Source organism: Bombina bombina, chromosome 7 (assembly GCF_027579735.1).
Source record: "Bombina bombina isolate aBomBom1 chromosome 7, aBomBom1.pri, whole genome shotgun sequence".
In the NCBI taxonomy this organism is placed as follows: domain Eukaryota; kingdom Metazoa; phylum Chordata; class Amphibia; order Anura; family Bombinatoridae; genus Bombina; species Bombina bombina.
This window is the reverse complement of record NC_069505.1, coordinates 421,117,667-421,138,736: the sequence shown is the minus strand read 5'-3', so window position 1 is coordinate 421,138,736 and position 21,070 is coordinate 421,117,667. Positions and strand designations below refer to the sequence as shown.

At 42.5% G+C, this 21,070-nt stretch overlaps 1 protein-coding gene across 1 annotated transcript in view; it reads right to left on the bottom strand.

Annotated features, from left to right (window-relative positions):
• Positions 1-9,175: 9,175 nt before the first annotated feature.
• RPS19BP1 (ribosomal protein S19 binding protein 1) overlaps positions 9,176-21,070 on the bottom strand; it is a 79,018-nt gene continuing 67,123 nt past the window's right edge. Inside the window, exon 4 of the mRNA XM_053721278.1 lies at positions 9,176-9,905. Within this exon, the coding sequence (XP_053577253.1) occupies positions 9,771-9,905 (135 nt within the window). The 3' untranslated portion in view covers positions 9,176-9,770. The remainder of the gene's footprint in view (positions 9,906-21,070) is intronic.

Here is a 21,070-nt window from a genome sequence, read left to right as displayed (position 1 = left end):
GGAATGATGCAGTACCATGCTTACTCCCCTCACTTGAGGAATCATCTTGGGCATCATTGTCATTGTCACATAAATCACATTTATTTAAATGAATAGGAATTCTGGCTTCCCCACATTCAGAACACAGTCTATCTGGTAGTTCAGACATGTTAAACAGGCATAAACTTGATAACAAGTACAAAAAACGTTTTAAAATAAAACCGTTACTGTCACTTTAAATTTTAAACTGAACACACTTTATTACTGCAAATGCGAAAAAAACATGAAGGAATTGTTCAAAATTCACCAAATTTTCACCACAGTGTCTTAAAGCCTTAAAAGTATTGCACACCAAATTTGGAAGCTTTAACCCTTAAAATAACGGAACCGGAGCCGTTTTGAACTTTAACCCCTTTACAGTCCCTGGTATCTGCTTTGCTGAGACCCAACCAAGCCCCAAGGGGAATACGATACCAAATGACGCCTTCAGAAAGTCTTTTCTAAGTATCAGAGCTCCTCTCACATGCGACTGCATGCCATGCCTCTCAAAAACAAGTGCGCAACACCGGCGCGAAAATGAGGCTCTGCCTATGCTTTGGGAAAGCCCCTAAAGAATAAGGTGTCTAAAACAGTGCCTGCCGATATTATTATATCAAAATACCCAGATAAAATGATTCCTCAAGGCTAAATATGTGTTAATAATCAATCGATTTAGCCCAAAAAAAATCTACAGTCTTAATAAGCCCTTTTTGAAGCCCTTATTTACAATCGTAATAAACATGGCTTACCGGATCCCAGAGGGAAAAACATAATTTATGCTTACCTGATAAATTCCTTTCTTCTGTTGTGTGATCAGTCCACGGGTCATCATTACTTCTGGGATATTATCTGCTCCCCTACAGGAAGTGCAAGAGGATTCACCCAGCAGAGTTGCTATATAGCTCCTCCCCTCTACGTCACCTCCAGTCATTCGACCAAAGACCAACGAGAAAGGAGAAGCCAAGGGTGTAGTGGTGACTGAATTATAATTTAAAAAAATATTTACCTGCCTTAAAAAACAGGGCGGGCCGTGGACTGATCACACAACAGAAGAAAGGAATTTATCAGGTAAGCATAAATTATGTTTTCTTCTGTTATGTGTGATCAGTCCACGGGTCATCATTACTTCTGGGATACCAATACCAAAGCAAAAGTACACGGATGACGGGAGGGATAGGCAGGCTCATTATACAGAAGGAACCACTGCCTGAAGAACCTTTCTCCCAAAAATAGCCTCCGAAGAAGCAAAAGTGTCAAATTTGTAAAATTTGGAAAAAGTATGAAGCGAAGACCAAGTTGCAGCCTTGCAAATCTGTTCAACAGAGGCCTCATTCTTAAAGGCCCAAGTGGAAGCCACAGCTCTAGTGGAATGAGCTGTAATTCTTTCAGGAGGCTGCTGTCCAGCAGTCTCATAGGCTAAACGTATTATGCTACGAAGCCAAAAAGAGAGAGAGGTAGCAGAAGCTTTTTGACCTCTCCTCTGTCCAGAATAAACGACAAACAGGGAAGAAGTTTGGCGAAAATCTTTAGTTGCCTGCAAGTAGAACTTGAGGGCACGAACTACATCCAGATTGTGTAGAAGACGTTCCTTCTTTGAAGAAGGATTTGGACACAAGGATGGAACAACAATCTCTTGATTGATATTCCTGTTAGAGACAACCTTAGGTAAGAAACCAGGTTTAGTACGCAGAACTACCTTGTCTGAGTGAAAGATCAGATAAGGAGAATCACAATGTAGGGCTGATAACTCAGAGACTCTTCGAGCCGAGGAAATAGCCATTAAAAATAGAACTTTCCAAGATAACAATTTTATATCAATGGAATGAAGGGGTTCAAACGGAACACCCTGTAAAACGTTAAGAACTAAGTTTAAACTCCATGGCGGAGCAACAGTTTTAAACACAGGCTTGATCCTAGCTAAAGCCTGACAAAAGGCCTGGATGTCTGAATTTTCTGACAGACGCCTGTGTAACAAGATGGACAGAGCTGAGATCTGTCCCTTTAATGAGCTAGCCGATAAACCCTTTTCTAAACCTTCTTGTAGAAAAGACAATATCCTAGGAATCCTAACCTTACTCCAGGAGTAATCTTTGGATTCACACCAGTATAGGTATTTACGCCATATTTTATGGTAAATCTTTCTGGTAACAGGCTTCCTAGCCTGTATCAGGGTATCAATAACCGACTCAGAAAAACCACGTTTTGATAAAATCAAGCGTTCAATTTCTAAGCAGTCAGCTTCAGAGAAGTTAGACTTTGATGTTTGAATGGACCCTGAATCAGAAGGTCCTGTCTTAGAGGTAGAGACCAAGGCGGACAGGATGACATGTCCACTAGATCTGCATACCAAGTCCTGCGCGGCCATGCAGGCGCTATTAGAATCACTGATGCTCTCTCCTGTTTGATCTTGGCAATCAATCGAGGAAGCAGCGGGAAGGGTGGAAACACATAAGCCATCCTGAAGTTCCAAGGTGCTGTCAAAGCATCTATCAGAACCGCTCCCGGATCCCTGGATCTGGATCCGTAGCGAGGAAGTTTGGCGTTCTGGCGAGACGCCATGAGATCTATCTCTGGTTTGCCCCAACGTCGAAGTATTTGGGCAAAGACCTCCGGATGAAGTTCCCACTCCCCCGGATGAAGAGTCTGGCGACTCAAGAAATCCGCCTCCCAGTTCTCCACTCCCGGGATGTGGATTGCTGACAGGTGGCAAGAGTGAGACTCTGCCCAGCGAATTATCTTTGATACTTCTATCATTGCTAGGGAGCTTCTTGTCCCTCCCTGATGGTTGATGTAAGCTACAGTCGTGATGTTGTCCGACTGAAACCTGATGAACCCCCGAGTCTTTAACTGGGGCCAAGCTAGAAGGGCATTGAGAACTGCTCTCAATTCCAGAATGTTTATTGGCAGGAGACTTTCCTCCTGACTCCATTGTCCCTGAGCCTTCAGAGAATTCCAGACAGCGCCCCAACCTAGAAGGCTGGCGTCTGTTGTTACAATTGTCCAGTCCGGCCTGCGAACGGCATCCCCCTGGACAGATGTGGCCGAGAAAGCCACCATAGAAGAGAGTTTCTGGTCTCTTGATCCAGATTCAGAGTGGGGGACAAATCTGAGTAATCCCCATTCCACTGACTCAGCATGCACAATTGCAGCGGTCTGAGATGTAGGCGTGCAAAGGGTACTATGTCCATTGCTGCTACCATTAAGCCGATCACCTCCATGCATTGAGCTACTGACGGGAGTTGAATGGAATGAAGGACACGGCATGCATTTAGAAGCTTTGTTAATCTGTCTTCTGTCAGATAAATCTTCATTTCTACAGAATCTATAAGAGTCCCCAAGAATGGAACTCTTGTGAGAGGCAAGAGAGAACTCTTCTTTTCGTTCACTTTCCATCCATGCGACCTTAGAAATGCCAGAACTAACTCTGTATGAGACTTGGCAGTTTGAAAGCTTGAAGCTTGTATCAGAATGTCGTCTAGGTACGGAGCTACCGAAATTCCTCGCGGTCTCAGAACCCCTAGAAGGGCACCCAGAACCTTTGTGAAGATTCTTGGAGCCGTAGCCAATCCGAATGGAAGGGCTACAAACTGGTAATGCCTGTCTAAGAAGGCAAACCTTAGATACCGGTAATGATCTTTGTGAATCGGTATGTGAAGGTAAGCATCCTTTAAATCCACTGTGGTCATGTACTGACCCTTTTGGATCATGGGTAAGATTGTCCGAATAGTTTCCATTTTGAACGATGGAACTCTTAGGAATTTGTTTAGGATCTTTAAATCCAAGATTGGCCTGAAAGTTCCCTCTTTTTTGGGAACCACAAACAGGTTTGAGTAAAACCCTTGTCCTTGTTCCGACCGCGGAACCGGATGGATCACTCCCATTAATAATAGATCTTGTACACAGCGTAGAAACGCGTCTATCTTTATTTGGTTTGTTGACAACCTTGACAGATGAAATCTCCCTCGTGGGGGAGATAATTTGAAGTCTAGAAGGTATCCCTGAGATATGATCTCTAGCGCCCAGGGATCCTGGACATCTCTTGCCCAAGCCTGGGCGAAGAGAGAGAGTCTGCCCCCCACTAAATCCGGTCCCGGATCGGGGGCCCTCGGTTCATGCTGTCTTAGGGGCAGCAGCAGGTTTTCTGGCCTGCTTGCCCTTATTCCAGGACTGGTTAGGTTTCCAGCCTTGTCTGTAACGAGCAACAGCTCCTTCCTGTTTTGGTGCAGTGGAAGTTGATGCTGCACCTGCTTTGAAATTCCGAAAGGGACGAAAATTAGACTGTCTAGCCTTAGCTTTGGCTTTGTCTTGAGGTAGAGCGTGGCCCTTACCTCCTGTAATGTCAGCGATAATTTCTTTCAAACCGGGCCCAAATAAAGTTTGCCCCTTGAAAGGTATATTAAGTAATTTGGACTTAGAAGTTACATCAGCCGACCAGGATTTTAGCCACAGCGCCCTACGTGCCTGAATGGCGAATCCTGAATTCTTAGCCGTAAGTTTGGTTAAATGTACTACGGCCTCCGAAATGAATGAATTAGCTAGTTTAAGGACTCTAAGCCTGTCCGTAATGTCGTCCAGCGTAGCGGAACTAAGGTTCTCTTCCAGAGACTCAATCCAAAATGCTGCCGCAGCCGTAATCGGCGCGATGCATGCAAGGGGTTGCAATATAAAACCTTGTTGAACAAACATTTTCTTAAGGTAACCCTCTAATTTTTTATCCATAGGATCTGAAAAAGCACAGCTATCCTCCACCGGGATAGTGGTGCGCTTAGCTAAAGTAGAAACTGCTCCCTCCACCTTAGGGACCGTTTGCCATAAGTCCCGTGTGGTGGCGTCTATTGGAAACATCTTTCTAAATATTGGAGGGGGTGAGAACGGCACACCGGGTCTATCCCACTCCTTAGTAACAATTTCAGTTAATCTCTTAGGTATAGGAAAAACGTCAGTACTCGCCGGTACCGCAAAGTATTTATCCAACCTACACATTTTCTCTGGTATTGCAACAGTGTTACAATCGTTAAGAGCCGCTAAGACCTCCCCTAGTAATACACGGAGGTTTTCCAATTTAAATTTAAAATTTGAAATATCTGAATCCAATCTGCTTGGATCAGAACCGTCACCTACAGAATGAAGCTCTCCGTCCTCATGCTCTGCAAGCTGTGACGCAGTATCAGACATGGCCCTAGAATTATCAGCGCACTCTGTTCTCACCCCAGAGTGATCACGCTTGCCTCTTAGTTCTGGTAACTTAGCCAAAACTTCAGTCATAACAGTAGCCATATCTTGTAATGTTATCTGTAATGGCTGCCCAGATGTACTAGGCGCCATAATATCACGCACCTCCCGGGCGGGAGACGCAGGTACTGACACGTGAGGCGAGTTAGACGGCATAACTCTCCCCTCGCTGTTTGGTGAAATTTGTTCAATTTGTACAGATTGGCTTTTATTTAAAGTAGCATCAATACAATATGTAGCATCAATACAATATGTTTCGGCTTTGCAGCCGTACTCTTAGCTGATCAGCTAAGAGTACGGCTGCAAAGCCGAAACATGTCAGCTGTTTTTTCCTTTCTCCAACTCACCAACCAGCTGCTGTCAAGCCCACAAAATTCTGAACATACGGAATTTTTACTATATGAAGCAAGCATTGGAATTTTATTTTGTAGCTGTTTATGAGGAAATAAATGCTACTCTTTTCATCTACTGGTGCTCCTGATTTCTCATTTGTATTGGAACAAATGACACAGGTATCTTCCTCTGAATCAGACATGTTTAACATACTAGCAATAAACATGCAACTTGGTTACAATCTTATTTAACAAAAACGTACTGTGCCTCAAAGAAGCACTAAACGATTAAATGACAGTTGAAATAATGAACTGAAAAACAGTTATAGCATCACTCTTTAAAAACAACACAACTTGTTAGCAAAGGTTTGTTCCCATTAGTAAAGTAACACTAATTTAATTTTAAACATAAAAATCACAGAGCAACGTTTTAAAACACAGTCACTACATAAGTCTCACAGCTCTGCTGAGAGAATCTACCTCCCTTCAAAGAAGTTTGAAGACCCCTGAGTTCTGTTAGAGATGAACCGGATCATGCAGAAAATACAAGAGTAACTGACTGGAAATTTTTGATGCGTAGCAAAGAGCGCCAAAAACGGCCCCTCCCCCTCACACACAGCAGTGAGAGAGAAACGAAACTGTCATAATCAAAACAAGCAAACTGCCAAGTGGAAAAATAATGCCCAAATATTTATTCACTCAGTACCTCAGAAATGCAAACGATTCTACATTCCAGCAAAAACGTTTAACATGAATTAAATACCTATTAAAAGGTTTAATGTACTTTTACAGAGTAATTCCGGTGAAATACCATCCCCAGAATACTGAAGTGTAGAGTATACATACATGTCATAACGGTATGGCAGGATTTTCTCATCAATTCCATTCAGAAAATAAAAACTGCTACATACCTCAATGCAGATTCAACTGCCCGCTGTCCCCTGATCTGAAGCTTTTACCTCCCTCAGATGGCCGAGAAACAGCAATATGATCTTAACTACTCCGGTTAAAATCATAAGAAAAACTCTGGTAGATTCTTCTTCAAACTCTGCCAGAGAAGTAATAACACGCTCCGGTGCTATTGTAAAATAACAAACTTTTGATTGAAGTTATAAAAACTAAGTATAATCACCATAGTCCTCTCACACCTCCTATCTTTGGGTGCAAGAGAATGACTGGGGGTGACGTAGAGGGGAGGAGCTATATAGCAACTCTGCTGGGTGAATCCTCTTGCACTTCCTGTAGGGGAGCAGATAATATCCCAGAAGTAATGATGACCCGTGGACTGATCACACATAACAGAAGAAATGACAGCTTCCAGCATTACATCGTCTTGTTAGAATGTGTCATACCTCAAGCAGCAAGAGACTGCTCACTGTTCCCCCAACTGAAGTTAATTGCTCTCAACAGTCCTGTGTGGAACAGCCATGGATTTTAGTGACGGTTGCTAAAATCATTTTCCTCATACAAACAGAAATCTTCATCTCTTTTCTGTTTCTGAGTAAATAGTACATACCAGCACTATTTCAAAATAACAAACTCTTGATTGAATAATAAAAACTACAGTTAAACACTAAAAAACTCTAAGCCATCTCCGTGGAGATGTTGCCTGTACAACGGCAAAGAGAATGACTGGGGTAGGCGGAGCCTAGGAGGGATCATGTGACCAGCTTTGCTGGGCTCTTTGCCATTTCCTGTTGGGGAAGAGAATATCCCACAAGAAAGGATGACGCCGTGGACCGGACACACCTATGTTGGAGAAAAGTATATTAATATAACTAAGCCTCTGCAGACGGCTCCTTATCTCAGTTATATTAATATACTTTTTACCTCTGTGATTATCTTGTATCTAAGCCTCTGCAGACTGCTCCTTATCTCAGTTATATTAATATACTTTTTACCTCTGTAATTACCTTGTATCTAAGCCTCTGCAGACTGCCCCTTATCTCAGTGCTTTTGACTGACTTGCGTTTTAGCCAATCAGTGCTGTTCCTGAATAACTAAGAGTGAACACGTTATCAATATGACACACATGAACTAGCACTGTTTAGCTGTGAAGCTAATAAAATGCACCAAAATATGGGGCTTAGAAACAGGCAGAAATTTAGAGGTTATGAAGTATATTACTATAACAATGTTAGTTGTGCAAAGCTGGGGAATAGGTAGTAAAAGTGTTTTTTTTTTTGTTGTTTTTTTTTTTAATACAAATTTTCAAGTAGATTGTTTCTTTAACTTTGAAAGTTGACAGAAAATATTCTACTGCTCATTTCAAATGCAAAGTAAGTGCTATTGTATTGTCGGTTTATATAGTGTATTGTTTATTTGTATTGTCCGTTTATATTGTGTATTGTTTATTTGTATTGTCCGTTTAAATTGTGTATTGTTTATTTGTATTGTCCGTTTATATTGTGTATTGTTTATTTGTATTGTCCGTTTATATTGTGTATTGTTTATTTGTATTGTCCGTTTATATTGTGTATTGTTTATTTGTATTGTCCGTTTATATTGTGTATTGTTTATTTGTATTGTCCGTTTATATTGTGTATTGTTTATTTGTATTGTCCGTTTAAATTGTGTATTGTTTATTGTATTGTCCGTTTATATAGTGTATTGTTTATTTGTATTGTCCGTTTATATTGTGTATTGTTTATTTGTATTGTCCGTTTAAATTGTGTATTGTTTATTTGTATTGTCCGTTTATATTGTATTGTCCGTTTATATTATGTATTGTTTATTTGTATTGTCCGTTTAAATTGTGTATTGTCCGTTTATATTATGTATTGTTTATTTGTATTGTCCGTTTAAATTGTGTATTGTCCGTTTATATTGTGTATTATTTGTATTGTCTGTTTATATTGTCTGTTTATATTGTGTATTCTTTAGTTGTATTGTCTGTTTATGTTGTGTATTGTTTAGTTGTTGTATTCTCTGTTTATGTTGTATTGTCTGTTTATATTGTGTATTGTTTATTTGTATTGTCTGTTTATATTGTGTATTGTTTATTTGTATTGTCTGTTTATATTGTGTATTGTTTATTTGTATTGTCTGTTTATATTGTGTATTGTTCATTTGTATTGTCTGTTTATATTGTGTATGGTTTAGTTATTGTATTGTCCGTTTATATTGTGTATTGTCCGTTTATATTGTGTATTGTTTATTTGTATTGTCTGTTTAGATTGTGCAATGTTATTGTATTTAGTGGTCCTTTAAATATTAAAGAATATATACACTTTATATTATAACCTAATGAATATATAGTATAGTAAATTACATAAAATATATTTTATAACCCATATAATACATGAATAAAAACAATAAGGATGGTAGAACTCTGGATTAGGCTAGTAATGATGATCAAAAGGTAATGTGCATTCAGTCACAATATAATATATAAAAATACACCAAAGAAATTGCTATTGCAAATATATAACAAAGGCACACTTTGGTCTTTGTTATATATGTGCAATAGCCCTTTCTTTGTCTGGTGTATTTCTATATTATACATGGACTGCCCAAAACTTTCTGACTGCTATATATCAAAAAAATACTGCAACAATAGGTTGGAAAAAAAAAAAAAGAATAAAAATGATAGGCTCTGTTAACAGATAGATGTTATTAATTTTTTAGAAAATTCTGGAGTTGTACATGATTGTAAATGGCAGCAAAGGGTTAACCTGAGTGTTCATGGAAATGCCACGCAGTAGATCCTGTTGCTGTGGAATTTACCAAGCGCTCAGTTCCTCTTTCAGGGCTTTTCTTTTGCTTCTTCATTTCACTGTGAGTGAATACAAACAGCGTGACCCACATACCCAACTCATGCTGAACCCCAGAGGGCTATCAGCTGGCAAGGTTGTGTAATGGTTGTCTTATTCAAAATGTCAACACTGCCACCAAGTGGCACATTACTAACACTGCACGTTCCTTATAGGCTCCGAGCACCCCACATTCCTTGTGATGCAGCAATTTTTATTTGAATATTATAAAACAGATACATTGTCACACGTCTCACCTAAACACTTTGCCCCTTTAGAGCACAATGTAAATGAGACGCCTCTTTTGCAGCATTTATTAGTGTCCATAGCCAGATGAGAAAAATGATCATTATCCTCTCTGGGATTCCTGTTTATCAAGTCCCATAGATACCAGGATAGTAAATATACAGTTGTACTTTGGACTTCAAGCCGGCTGCTATTTGCCACCAAAATATTCCTTCTCAAAGCGTTTGAAGTCTGCGTCAGTGAATGCAGACGGCTCCGCTGCCTTCTTGGGCTCCTTGCTCACCCGTTGGTCTCTTGCTCGGCGTCCGCAATTCTGTTTTAATATCTGCATGAAAGACAGAGCAGATGGGGCGATTAGTTTACAAGTTCATCAAACCAGAAAAATGGCAGACAAGGTGCACTGAGCACATTAGAGGAGCAAATTAACAGATGGGGGCTTCAGAGCCTTAAAGTGATGGTAAAGTGATCAGATTAAAAAAGAAAATTTATGCTTACCTGATAAATTTGCTTCTTTTTAGACACGATGAGTCCACGGATCATCATCCTTACTTGTGGGATTACACCTCCTGGTCAGCAGGAGGAGGCAAAGAGCACCACAGCAGAGCTGTTAAATAGCTCCTCCCTTCCCTCCCACTCCAGTCATTTGACCGAAGTTAGGAAGAGAAAGGAAAAGCCAAGGTGCAGAGGTGACTGAAGTTTAACAAAAATAAAAACCTGTCTTGTAAAACAACAGGGTGGGCCGCGGACTTGTAAAAGAAAAGGAAATTTATGCTTACCTGATAAATGTTTCTTTTACGATACAAGATAAGACGAGTCCACGGATTTCATCCTTACTTATGGGATACAATACCAAAGCTATAGGACACAGATGAAAGGGAGGGACAAGACCGGAACCTAAACGGAAGGCACTACTGCTTGAAGAACCTTTCTCCCAAAAACAGCCTCTGACGAGGCAAAAGTATAAAATTTGGAAAATTTGGAAAAAGTGTGAAGAGACGACCAAGTTGCAGCCTTGCACATCTGTTCAACAGAAGCATCATTTTAAAATGCCCATGAGGAAGCCACAGCCCTAGTGGAATGAGCCGTAATTCGTTCAGGAGGCTGCTGTCCAGCAGTCTCATATGCAAAACGGATGATACTCTTCAGCCAAAAAGAAAAAGAGGTAGCCATAGCTTTCTGACCCCTACTTTTTCCAGAAAAAAAAACAAATAATGAAGATGATTGACGAAAGTCCTTAGTCACCTGTAAGTAGAACTTCAAGGCACGGACTACGTCCAGATTATGTAACAGACGCTCCTTCTTAGAAGAAGGATTAGGACACAAAGAAGGAACAACAATTTCCGGATTAATATTTTTGTTGGAAACAACCTTAGGAAGAAAACCAGGTTTGGTACGCAACACCACCTTATCGGAATGAAAAATAAGATAAGGAGCATCACATTGTAATGCCGAAAGTTCAGAAACTCTGCAAGCAGAAGAAATAGCAACCAAAAATAAAACTTTCCAAGATAATAACTTAATATCTATGGAATACATAAGTTCAAACGGAACCCCTTGAAGAACATTAAGAACTAAATTCAAACTCCAAGGAGGAGTAATAGGTCTAAACACAGGCCTGATTCTAGTCAGAGCCTGACAAAAGGATTGAACATCTGCCAGACGCTTGTGTAGCAAAATAGACAAAGCAGAAATCTGTCCCTTTAGGGACTTGCTGACAACCCTTTCTCCAATCCTTCTTGGAGAAAAGAAAATCCTAGGAATCCTAACCCTACTCCATGAGTAGCCCTTGGATTCGCACCAATAAAGATATTTACGCCATATCTTATGGTAAATTTTTCTAGTAACAGGCTCATGTGCCTGAATCAAGGTATCAATGACCGAATCAGAGAACCCTCGCTTAGATAAAATCAAGCGTTCAATCTCCAAGCAGTCAGCTGCAGAGAAATTAGATTCAGATGATGGAAGGGTCCCTGAATGAGGTCCTGTCTCAATGGAAGCTTCCACGGTGGCAGAGATGACATGTCCACCAGATCGGCATACCAAGTCCTGCGAGGCCATGCAGGAGAGATGAGGATCACAGAAGCCCTCTCCTGTTTGACTCGAGCAATCACCTGAGGAAGGAGAGCAAATGGAGGGAACACATAAGCTAGGTTGAACGACCAAGGCATCTATCAGTTTAGCCTTAGGATCCCTGGATCTCGGCAGCTTGGCATTCTGACGAGACGCCATAAGATCCAGCTCCGGCCTGCCCCATCTGAGAACCAGGTCGGCAAAGACCTCCGGGTGGAGTTCCCATTCCCCCGGATGAAACGTCTGCCTGCTCAAAAAATCGGCCTCCCAGTTGTCCATTCCTGGGATGTAAACTGCCGACAGATAACAAGAGTGAGCTTCCGCCCACTGAATTATCTTGGCTACTTCTGCCATCACCAAGGAACTCCTTGTCCTTCCCTGATGATTGATGTAAGCTACAGTCGTGATGTCTGACTAGAACCTGATGAATTTGGCCAAAGCCAATTGAGGCCAGGTCTGAAGTGCATTGAATATTGCTCTCAATTCCAGAATATTGATGGGAAGTAGAGACTCCGACCGAGTCCACACACCCTGAGCCTTTAGGGAGTTCCAGACTGCACCCCATCCTATCAGGCTGGCGTCCGTTGTCACTATCATCCATGAGGGTCTGCAGAAACATGTCCCTTGGGACAGATGATCCAGCGACAACCACCATAGAGAGAGTCCCTTGCCTCCTGATCAGATCTATTTGAGGAGACAAATTTGCATAATCTCCATTCCATTGTCTGAGCATGCTCAGTTGTAGAGGTCTGAGATGAAAACGAGCAAACGGAATGATGTCCATTGCTGCCACCATCAATCCAATTGCCTCCATGCACTGAGCCACTGACGGCAGAGGATTGGACTGAAGGGTTCGGCATGTATTCAGAATCTTTAACTTTCTGACTTCCGTCAAAAAGATTTTCATGGATAAAGAGTCGATTAGAGTTCCCAGGAAAGGAACCCTTGTCTGTAGAATTAGTGAACTCTTTTCTAGATTCACCTTCCACCTGTGAGTCCTTAGAGAGGACAGAACAATGTCGGTATGAGACTTTGTTAGTTGATAAGACGCCTGGATCAGAATATCGTCCAGATAAGGCGCCACTGCAATGCCCTGCAGTCGTAGAACCACCAGCAGGGACCCCAGAACCTTTGTGAAAATTCTGGGTGCCGTGGCCAGACCGAAAGGAAGGGCCACGAACTGAAAATGTTTGTCCAGAAAGGCAAACCTCAGGAACTTGTGATGATCTCTGTGGATAGGAACATGAAGATATGCATCCTTAAGATCCACGGTGATCATATATTGACCCTCCTGGATCAATGGAAGAATGGTCCAAATAGTTTCCATCTTGAAGGATGGAACTCTTGAGAAATTTGTTTAGACTTTTGAGAACTAAAATGGGTCAAAACGTTCCCTCTTGTTTGGGAACTACAAAGAGATTTGAGTAAAAACCCTGCCCGTGTTCCTGTACAAGAACGGGACAAATTACTCCCAGGGAGGAGAGATCTCTTACACAGCGTAAGAACGCCTCTTTATCTGGTCGACAGATAATCTTGAAAGAAGAAACCTTCCTCTGGGGAAGGAATTTTTGAACTCCAACTTATACCCTTGAGACACGATTTCTAGTGTCCAGGGATCTTGAACGTCTCTTATCCAAGCCTGGACAAAGAGAGAAAGTCTGCCCCCTCCTCGATTCGGTCCCGGATTGGGGGCCGCCCCTTCATGCTGTCTTGGTAGCAGCAGCAGGCTTCTAGGGTTGTTTACCCTTGTTCCAAGACTGGTTGCATCTCCAGGCAGACTTGGCTTGTGCATAAGTCCCTTCCTGTTTAGTGGAAGCGGGGACTCCCTTGAAATTTTGAAAGGAACGAAAATTACTCTGTCCCCTTTGCTTAGATGTCTTATCTTAAGGGAGGAGGTGACCCTTACCTCCCGTAATGTCAGAAATGATCTCTTTCAAGTCAGGCCTGAACAGGGTCTTTCCCTTGAAAGGAATAGCCAAAAGCTTAGATTTAGAGGACACATCCGCAGACCAAGATTTTAACCATAAGGCTCTACGTGCTAAGATGGAGAATCCTGAACTCTTAGCCGCTAATTTGGTGATCTGAAAGGAAGCATCCGTAATAAAAGAATTAGCCAGCTTAAGGGCCTTAATTCTATCCTGTATTTCTTCCAAAGGAGTCTCAGTCCTAAGAGACTCTTCTAGGGCGTCAAACCAAAAAGCAGCAGCAGTCGTGACTGTTACAATGCAGGCTGCCAGTTGTAATAGGAACCCCTGATGAACATAGAGTCTTTTGAGAAGACCCTCCAACTTCTTATCCATTGGGTCTTTGAAAGCACAAATGTCCTCGATAAGGATAGTCGTACGCTTAGGTAGGGTAGAGATAGCTCCCTCCACCTTAGGGACCGTCTGCCAAGAATCCCGAACGGTGTCAGCTATAGGGTACATTTTCTTAAAAAAAAAAAAAAAAAAAAAAGGGGGAAGGGGAGGACGGGATACCCGGTCTTTCCCATTCCCTTGCAATAATTTCCGAAATTCTCTTAGGAACCGGAAAAACATCGGAATAAGAAGAACCTCTAAGTATCTGTCCATCTTACTCAATTTCTCTGGTAGGACCACAATAGAGTCACAGTCGTCCAGAGTCACCAAAACCTCCCGTAGCAAAAGACGGAGATGTTCAAGCTTAAACCTGAAGGACATTAAGTCCGAATCTGTCGGGGCAATGCACTTCCTGAGTCAGACAGTTCCCCCTCAGACAGAGCTTCCACACCCCCCCAATTCAGAGCCCTGGGAGGGTACATCAGAGATCGCCATCAAAGCATCAGAAGTCGCAGGGACCACATGGGCCTCAGTCCTACTGCGTTTGCCTTGTAAAGCTGGCAACTTAGATAAAACTTCTGAAAGAGTGGATGACATAACTGCAGCCATATCCTGCAGAGTGAATGAAGCGGACGCAGTTGAACACAGAGTCGCCTGAGCGGGCGTTAAAGGCTGTGACGCTTGGGGAGAAAGTTGGGGCATACCCCGAGTCTCATCAGTCTGAGAAACATCATCCTTAGATATAAGAAAATCTGTTCTTTAAACTGTAAAGCCCTCTCAGTACATGAGGGACAAAAAGGAATAGGGGGTTCCACATTGGCATCTAAACACATAGAACATGTACTTTCCTGAAGGTCAGCCATGACAAATACAAGCAATAGAGATATTGGTCGTGGCACCGTAATTAAAAATTAAAAGCAGAACTTTGAGAAAAATTTGTTGAAAAAAAACAAGTGTACTGTGTCTTTTAAATTAAAACTGTATAGTTTTTACTGCTCCGCAATAAACAATGCAATAACAGGGAAGCAATATAGGACTTTCAGTAGATCTCCCTTATAAATGTACACTCTAACTAGGCAAAAACGCCTTAGGGACAAAATTTAGCACTTGCACCTCGCCACAGCCCTGCTGCGGCGCCTACCTGTCCCCACAAATCACTTAATAGCACTCTGAACGGCGCACCTAAGATCGCTTGTGAGTATTACAGACACAATCTGACTTAGGCCACACTGGAGCCTCTAGACATGCTGCCGGATATCAACTGCGCGGCTAAGCACTCAAAACGCTAAGCCCCACCCATCGTGGGCGGAAACTAACTCCCCCGGAAAAGTAGAGACCGCACGGGGAAATAAAATGTCGGTAACAAAACGCAATCTGCCCCTTCAAACAAAACAACACACCCCCCTGCCATTAGCTTAGCAACAGTTAAGGTTAGGATACTTGGGTAAGAGCTCCCATAATCTCCCAGCGTCAAGCCCACAATCTATGTATATTCACCAGATGTTCAATAAGATTGAACATCTGGGACATCTGCCAGATGTTTATGTAACAAAAACATAATTTATGCTTACCTGATAAATTCCTTTCTTCTGTTGTGTGATCAGTCCACGGGTCATCATTACTTCTGGGATATTATCTGCTCCCCTACAGGAAGTGCAAGAGGATTCACCCAGCAGAGTTGCTATATAGCTCCTCCCCTCTACGTCACCTCCAGTCATTCGACCAAAGACCAACGAGAAAGGAGAAGCCAAGGGTGTAGTGGTGACTGAATTATAATTTAAAAAATATGTACCTGCCTTAAAAAACAGGGCGGGCCGTGGACTGATCACACAACAGAAGAAAGGAATTTATCAGGTAAGCATAAATTATGTTTTCTTCTGTTATGTGTGATCAGTCCACGGGTCATCATTACTTCTGGGATACCAATACCAAAGCAAAAGTACACGGATGACGGGAGGGATAGGCAGGCTCATTATACAGAAGGAACCACTGCCTGAAGAACCTTTCTCCCAAAAATAGCCTCCGAAGAAGCAAAAGTGTCAAATTTGTAAAATTTGGAAAAAGTATGAAGCGAAGACCAAGTTGCAGCCTTGCAAATCTGTTCAACAGAGGCCTCATTCTTAAAGGCCCAAGTGGAAGCCACAGCTCTAGTGGAATGAGCTGTAATTCTTTCAGGAGGCTGCTGTCCAGCAGTCTCATAGGCTAAACGTATTATGCTACGAAGCCAAAAAGAGAGAGAGGTAGCAGAAGCTTTTTGACCTCTCCTCTGTCCAGAATAAACGACAAACAGGGAAGAAGTTTGGCGAAAATCTTTAGTTGCCTGCAAGTAGAACTTGAGGGCACGAACTACATCCAGATTGTGTAGAAGACGTTCCTTCTTTGAAGAAGGATTTGGACACAAGGATGGAACAACAATCTCTTGATTGATATTCCTGTTAGAGACAACCTTAGGTAAGAACCCAGGTTTAGTACGCAGAACTACCTTGTCTGAGTGAAAGATCAGATAAGGAGAATCACAATGTAGGGCTGATAACTCAGAGACTCTTCGAGCCGAGGAAATAGCCATTAAAAATAGAACTTTCCAAGATAACAATCTTATATCAATGGAATGAAGGGGTTCAAACGGAACACCCTGTAAAACGTTAAGAACTAAGTTTAAACTCCATGGCGGAGCAACAGTTTTAAACACAGGCTTGATCCTAGCTAAAGCCTGACAAAAGGCCTGGATGTCTGAATTTTCTGACAGACGCCTGTGTAACAAGATGGACAGAGCTGAGATCTGTCCCTTTAATGAGCTAGCCGATAAACCCTTTTCTAAACCTTCTTGTAGAAAAGACAATATCCTAGGAATCCTAACCTTACTCCAGGAGTAATCTTTGGATTCACACCAGTATAGGTATTTACGCCATATTTTATGGTAAATCTTTCTGGTAACAGGCTTCCTAGCCTGTATCAGGGTATCAATAACCGACTCAGAAAACCCACGTTTTGATAAAATCAAGCGTTCAATTTCCAAGCAGTCAGCTTCAGAGAAGTTAGACTTTGATGTTTGAATGGACCCTGAATCAGAAGGTCCTGTCTTAGAGGTAGAGACCACGGCGGACAGGATGACATGTCCACTAGATCTGCATACCAAGTCCTGCGCGGCCATGCAGGCGCTATTAGAATCACTGATGCTCTCTCCTGTTTGATTTTGGCAATCAATCGAGGAAGCAGCGGGAAGGGTGGAAACACATAAGCCATCCTGAAGTTCCAAGGTGCTGTCAAAGCATCTATCAGAACCGCTCCCGGATCCCTGGATCTGGATCCGTAGCGAGGAAGTTTGGCGTTCTGGCGAGACGCCATGAGATCTATCTCTGGTTTGCCCCAACGTCGAAGTATTTGGGCAAAGACCTCCGGATGAAGTTCCCACTCCCCCGGATGAAGAGTCTGGCGACTCAAGAAATCCGCCTCCCAGTTCTCCACTCCCGGGATGTGGATTGCTGACAGGTGGCAAGAGTGAGACTCTGCCCAGCGAATTATCTTTGATACTTCTATCATTGCTAGGGAGCTTCTTGTCCCTCCCTGATGGTTGATGTAAGCTACAGTCGTGATGTTGTCCGACTGAAACCTGATGAACCCCCGAGTCTTTAACTGGGGCCAAGCTAGAAGGGCATTGAGAACTGCTCTCAATTCCAGAATGTTTATTGGCAGGAGACTTTCCTCCTGACTCCATTGTCCCTGAGCCTTCAGAGAATTCCAGACAGCGCCCCAACCTAGAAGGCTGGCGTCTGTTGTTACAATTGTCCAGTCCGGCCTGCTGAACGGCATCCCCCTGGACAGATGTGGCCGAGAAAACCACCATAGAAGAGAGTTTCTGGTCTCTTGATCCAGATTCAGAGTGGGGGACAAATCTGAGTAATCCCCATTCCACTGACTCAGCATGCACAATTGCAGCGGTCTGAGATGTAGGCGTGCAAAGGGTACTATGTCCATTGCTGCTACCATTAAGCCGATCACCTCCATGCATTGAGCTACTGACGGGAGTTGAATGGAATGAAGGACACGGCATGCATTTAGAAGCTTTGTTAATCTGTCTTCTGTCAGATAAATCTTCATTTCTACAGAATCTATAAGAGTCCCCAAGAATGGAACCCTTGTGAGAGGCAAGAGAGAACTCTTCTTTTCGTTCACTTTCCATCCATGCGACCTTAGAAATGCCAGAACTAACTCTGTATGAGACTTGGCAGTTTGAAAGCTTGAAGCTTGTATCAGAATGTCGTCTAGGTACGGAGCTACCGAAATTCCTCGCGGTCTCAGAACCGCTAGAAGGGCACCCAGAACCTTTGTGAAGATTCTTGGAGCCGTAGCCAATCCGAATGGAAGGGCTACAAACTGGTAATGCCTGTCTAAGAAGGCAAACCTTAGATATCGGTAATGATCTTTGTGAATCGGTATGTGAAGGTAAGCATCCTTTAAATCCACTGTGGTCATGTACTGACCCTTTTGGATCATGGGTAAGATTGTCCGAATAGTTTCCATTTTGAACGATGGAACTCTTAGGAATTTGTTTAGGATCTTTAAATCCAAGATTGGCCTGAAAGTTCCCTCTTTTTTGGGAACCACAAACAGGTTTGAGTAAAACCCTTGTCCTTGTTCCGACCGCGGAACCGGATGGATCACTCCCATTAATAATAGATCTTGTACACAGCGTAGAAACGCGTCTATCTTTATTTGGTTTGTTGACAACCTTGACAGATGAAATCTCCCTCGTGGGGGAGATAATTTGAAGTCTAGAAGGTATCCCTGAGATATGATCTCTAGCGCCCAGGGATCCTGGACATCTCTTGCCCAAGCCTGGGCGAAGAGAGAGAGTCTGCCCCCCACTAGATCCGGTCCCGGATCGGGGGCCCTCGGTTCATGCTGTCTTAGGGGCAGCAGCAGGTTTTCTGGCCTGCTTACCCTTATTCCAGGACTGGTTAGGTTTCCAGCCTTGTCTGTAACGAGCAACAGCTCCTTCCTGTTTTGGTGCAGTGGAAGTTGATGCTGCACCTGCTTTGAAATTCCGAAAGGGACGAAAATTAGACTGTCTAGCCTTAGCTTTGGCTTTGTCTTGAGGTAGAGCGTGGCCCTTACCTCCTGTAATGTCAGCGATAATTTCTTTCAAACCGGGCCCAAATAAAGTTTGCCCCTTGAAAGGTATATTAAGTAATTTGGACTTAGAAGTTACATCAGCCGACCAGGATTTTAGCCACAGCGCCCTACGTGCCTGAATGGCGAATCCTGAATTCTTAGCCGTAAGTTTGGTTAAATGTACTACGGCCTCCGAAATGAATGAATTAGCTAGTTTAAGGACTCTAAGCCTGTCCGTAATGTCGTCCAGCGTAGCGGAACTAAGGTTCTCTTCCAGAGACTCAATCCAAAATGCTGCCGCAGCCGTAATTGGCGCGATGCATGCAAGGGGTTGCAATATAAAACCTTGTTGAACAAACATTTTCTTAAGGTAACCCTCTAATTTTTTATCCATAGGATCTGAAAAAGCACAGCTATCCTCCACCGGGATAGTGGTGCGCTTAGCTAAAGTAGAAACTGCTCCCTCCACCTTAGGGACCGTTTGCCATAAGTCCCGTGTGGTGGCGTCTATTGGAAACATCTTTCTAAATATTGGAGGGGGTGAGAACGGCACACCGGGTCTATCCCACTCCTTAGTAACAATTTCAGTTAATCTCTTAGGTATAGGAAAAACGTCAGTACTCGCCGGTACCGCAAAGTATTTATCCAACCTACACATTTTCTCTGGTATTGCAACAGTGTTACAATCGTTAAGAGCCGCTAAGACCTCCCCTAGTAATACACGGAGGTTTTCCAATTTAAATTTAAAATTTGAAATATCTGAATCCAATCTGCTTGGATCAGAACCGTCACCTACAGAATGAAGCTCTCCGTCCTCATGCTCTGCAAGCTGTGACGCAGTATCAGACATGGCCCTAGAATTATCAGCGCACTCTGTTCTCACCCCAGAGTGATCACGCTTGCCTCTTAGTTCTGGTAACTTAGCCAAAACTTCAGTCATAACAGTAGCCATATCTTGTAATGTTATCTGTAATGGCTGCCCAGATGTACTAGGCGCCATAATATCACGCACCTCCCGGGCGGGAGACGCAGGTACTGACACGTGAGGCGAGTTAGACGGCATAACTCTCCCCTCGCTGTTTGGTGAAATTTGTTCAATTTGTACAGATTGGCTTTTATTTAAAGTAGCATCAATACAGTTAGTACATAAATTTCTATTGGGCTCCACCTTGGCATTGGAACAAATGACACAGGTATCTTCCTCTGAATCAGACATGTTTAACACACTAGCAATAAACATGCAACTTGGTTACAATCTTATTTAACAAAAACGTACTGTGCCTCAAAGAAGCACTAAACGATTAAATGACAGTTGAAATAATGAACTGAAAAACAGTTATAGCATCACTCTTTAAAAACAACACAACTTGTTAGCAAAGGTTTGTTCCCATTAGTAAAGCAACACTAATTAAATTTTAAACATAAAAATCACAGAGCAACGATTTTAAAACACAGTCACTACATAAATCTCACAGCTCTGCTGAGAGAATCTACCTCCCTTCAAAGAAGTTTGAAGACCCCTGAGTTCTGTTAGAGATGAACCGGATCATGCAGAAATTACAAGTGTAACTGACTGGAAATTTTTTGATGCGTAGCAAAGAGCGCCAAAAACGGCCCCTCCCCCTCACACACAGCAGTGAGAGAGAAACGAAACTGTCATAATCAAAACAAGCAAACTGCCAAGTGGAAAAATAATGCCCAAATATTTATTCACTCAGTACCTCAGAAATGCAAACGATTCTACATTCCAGCAAAAACGTTTAACATGAATTAAATACCTATTAAAAGGTTTAATGTACTTTTACAGAGTAATTCCGGTGAAATACCATCCCCAGAATACTGAAGTGTAGAGTATACATACATGTCATTATAACGGTATAGCAGGATTTTCTCATCAATTCCATTCAGAAAATAAAAACTGCTACATACCTCAATGCAGATTCAACTGCCCGCTGTCCCCTGATCTGAAGCTTTTACCTCCCTCAGATGGCCGAGAAACAGCAATATGATC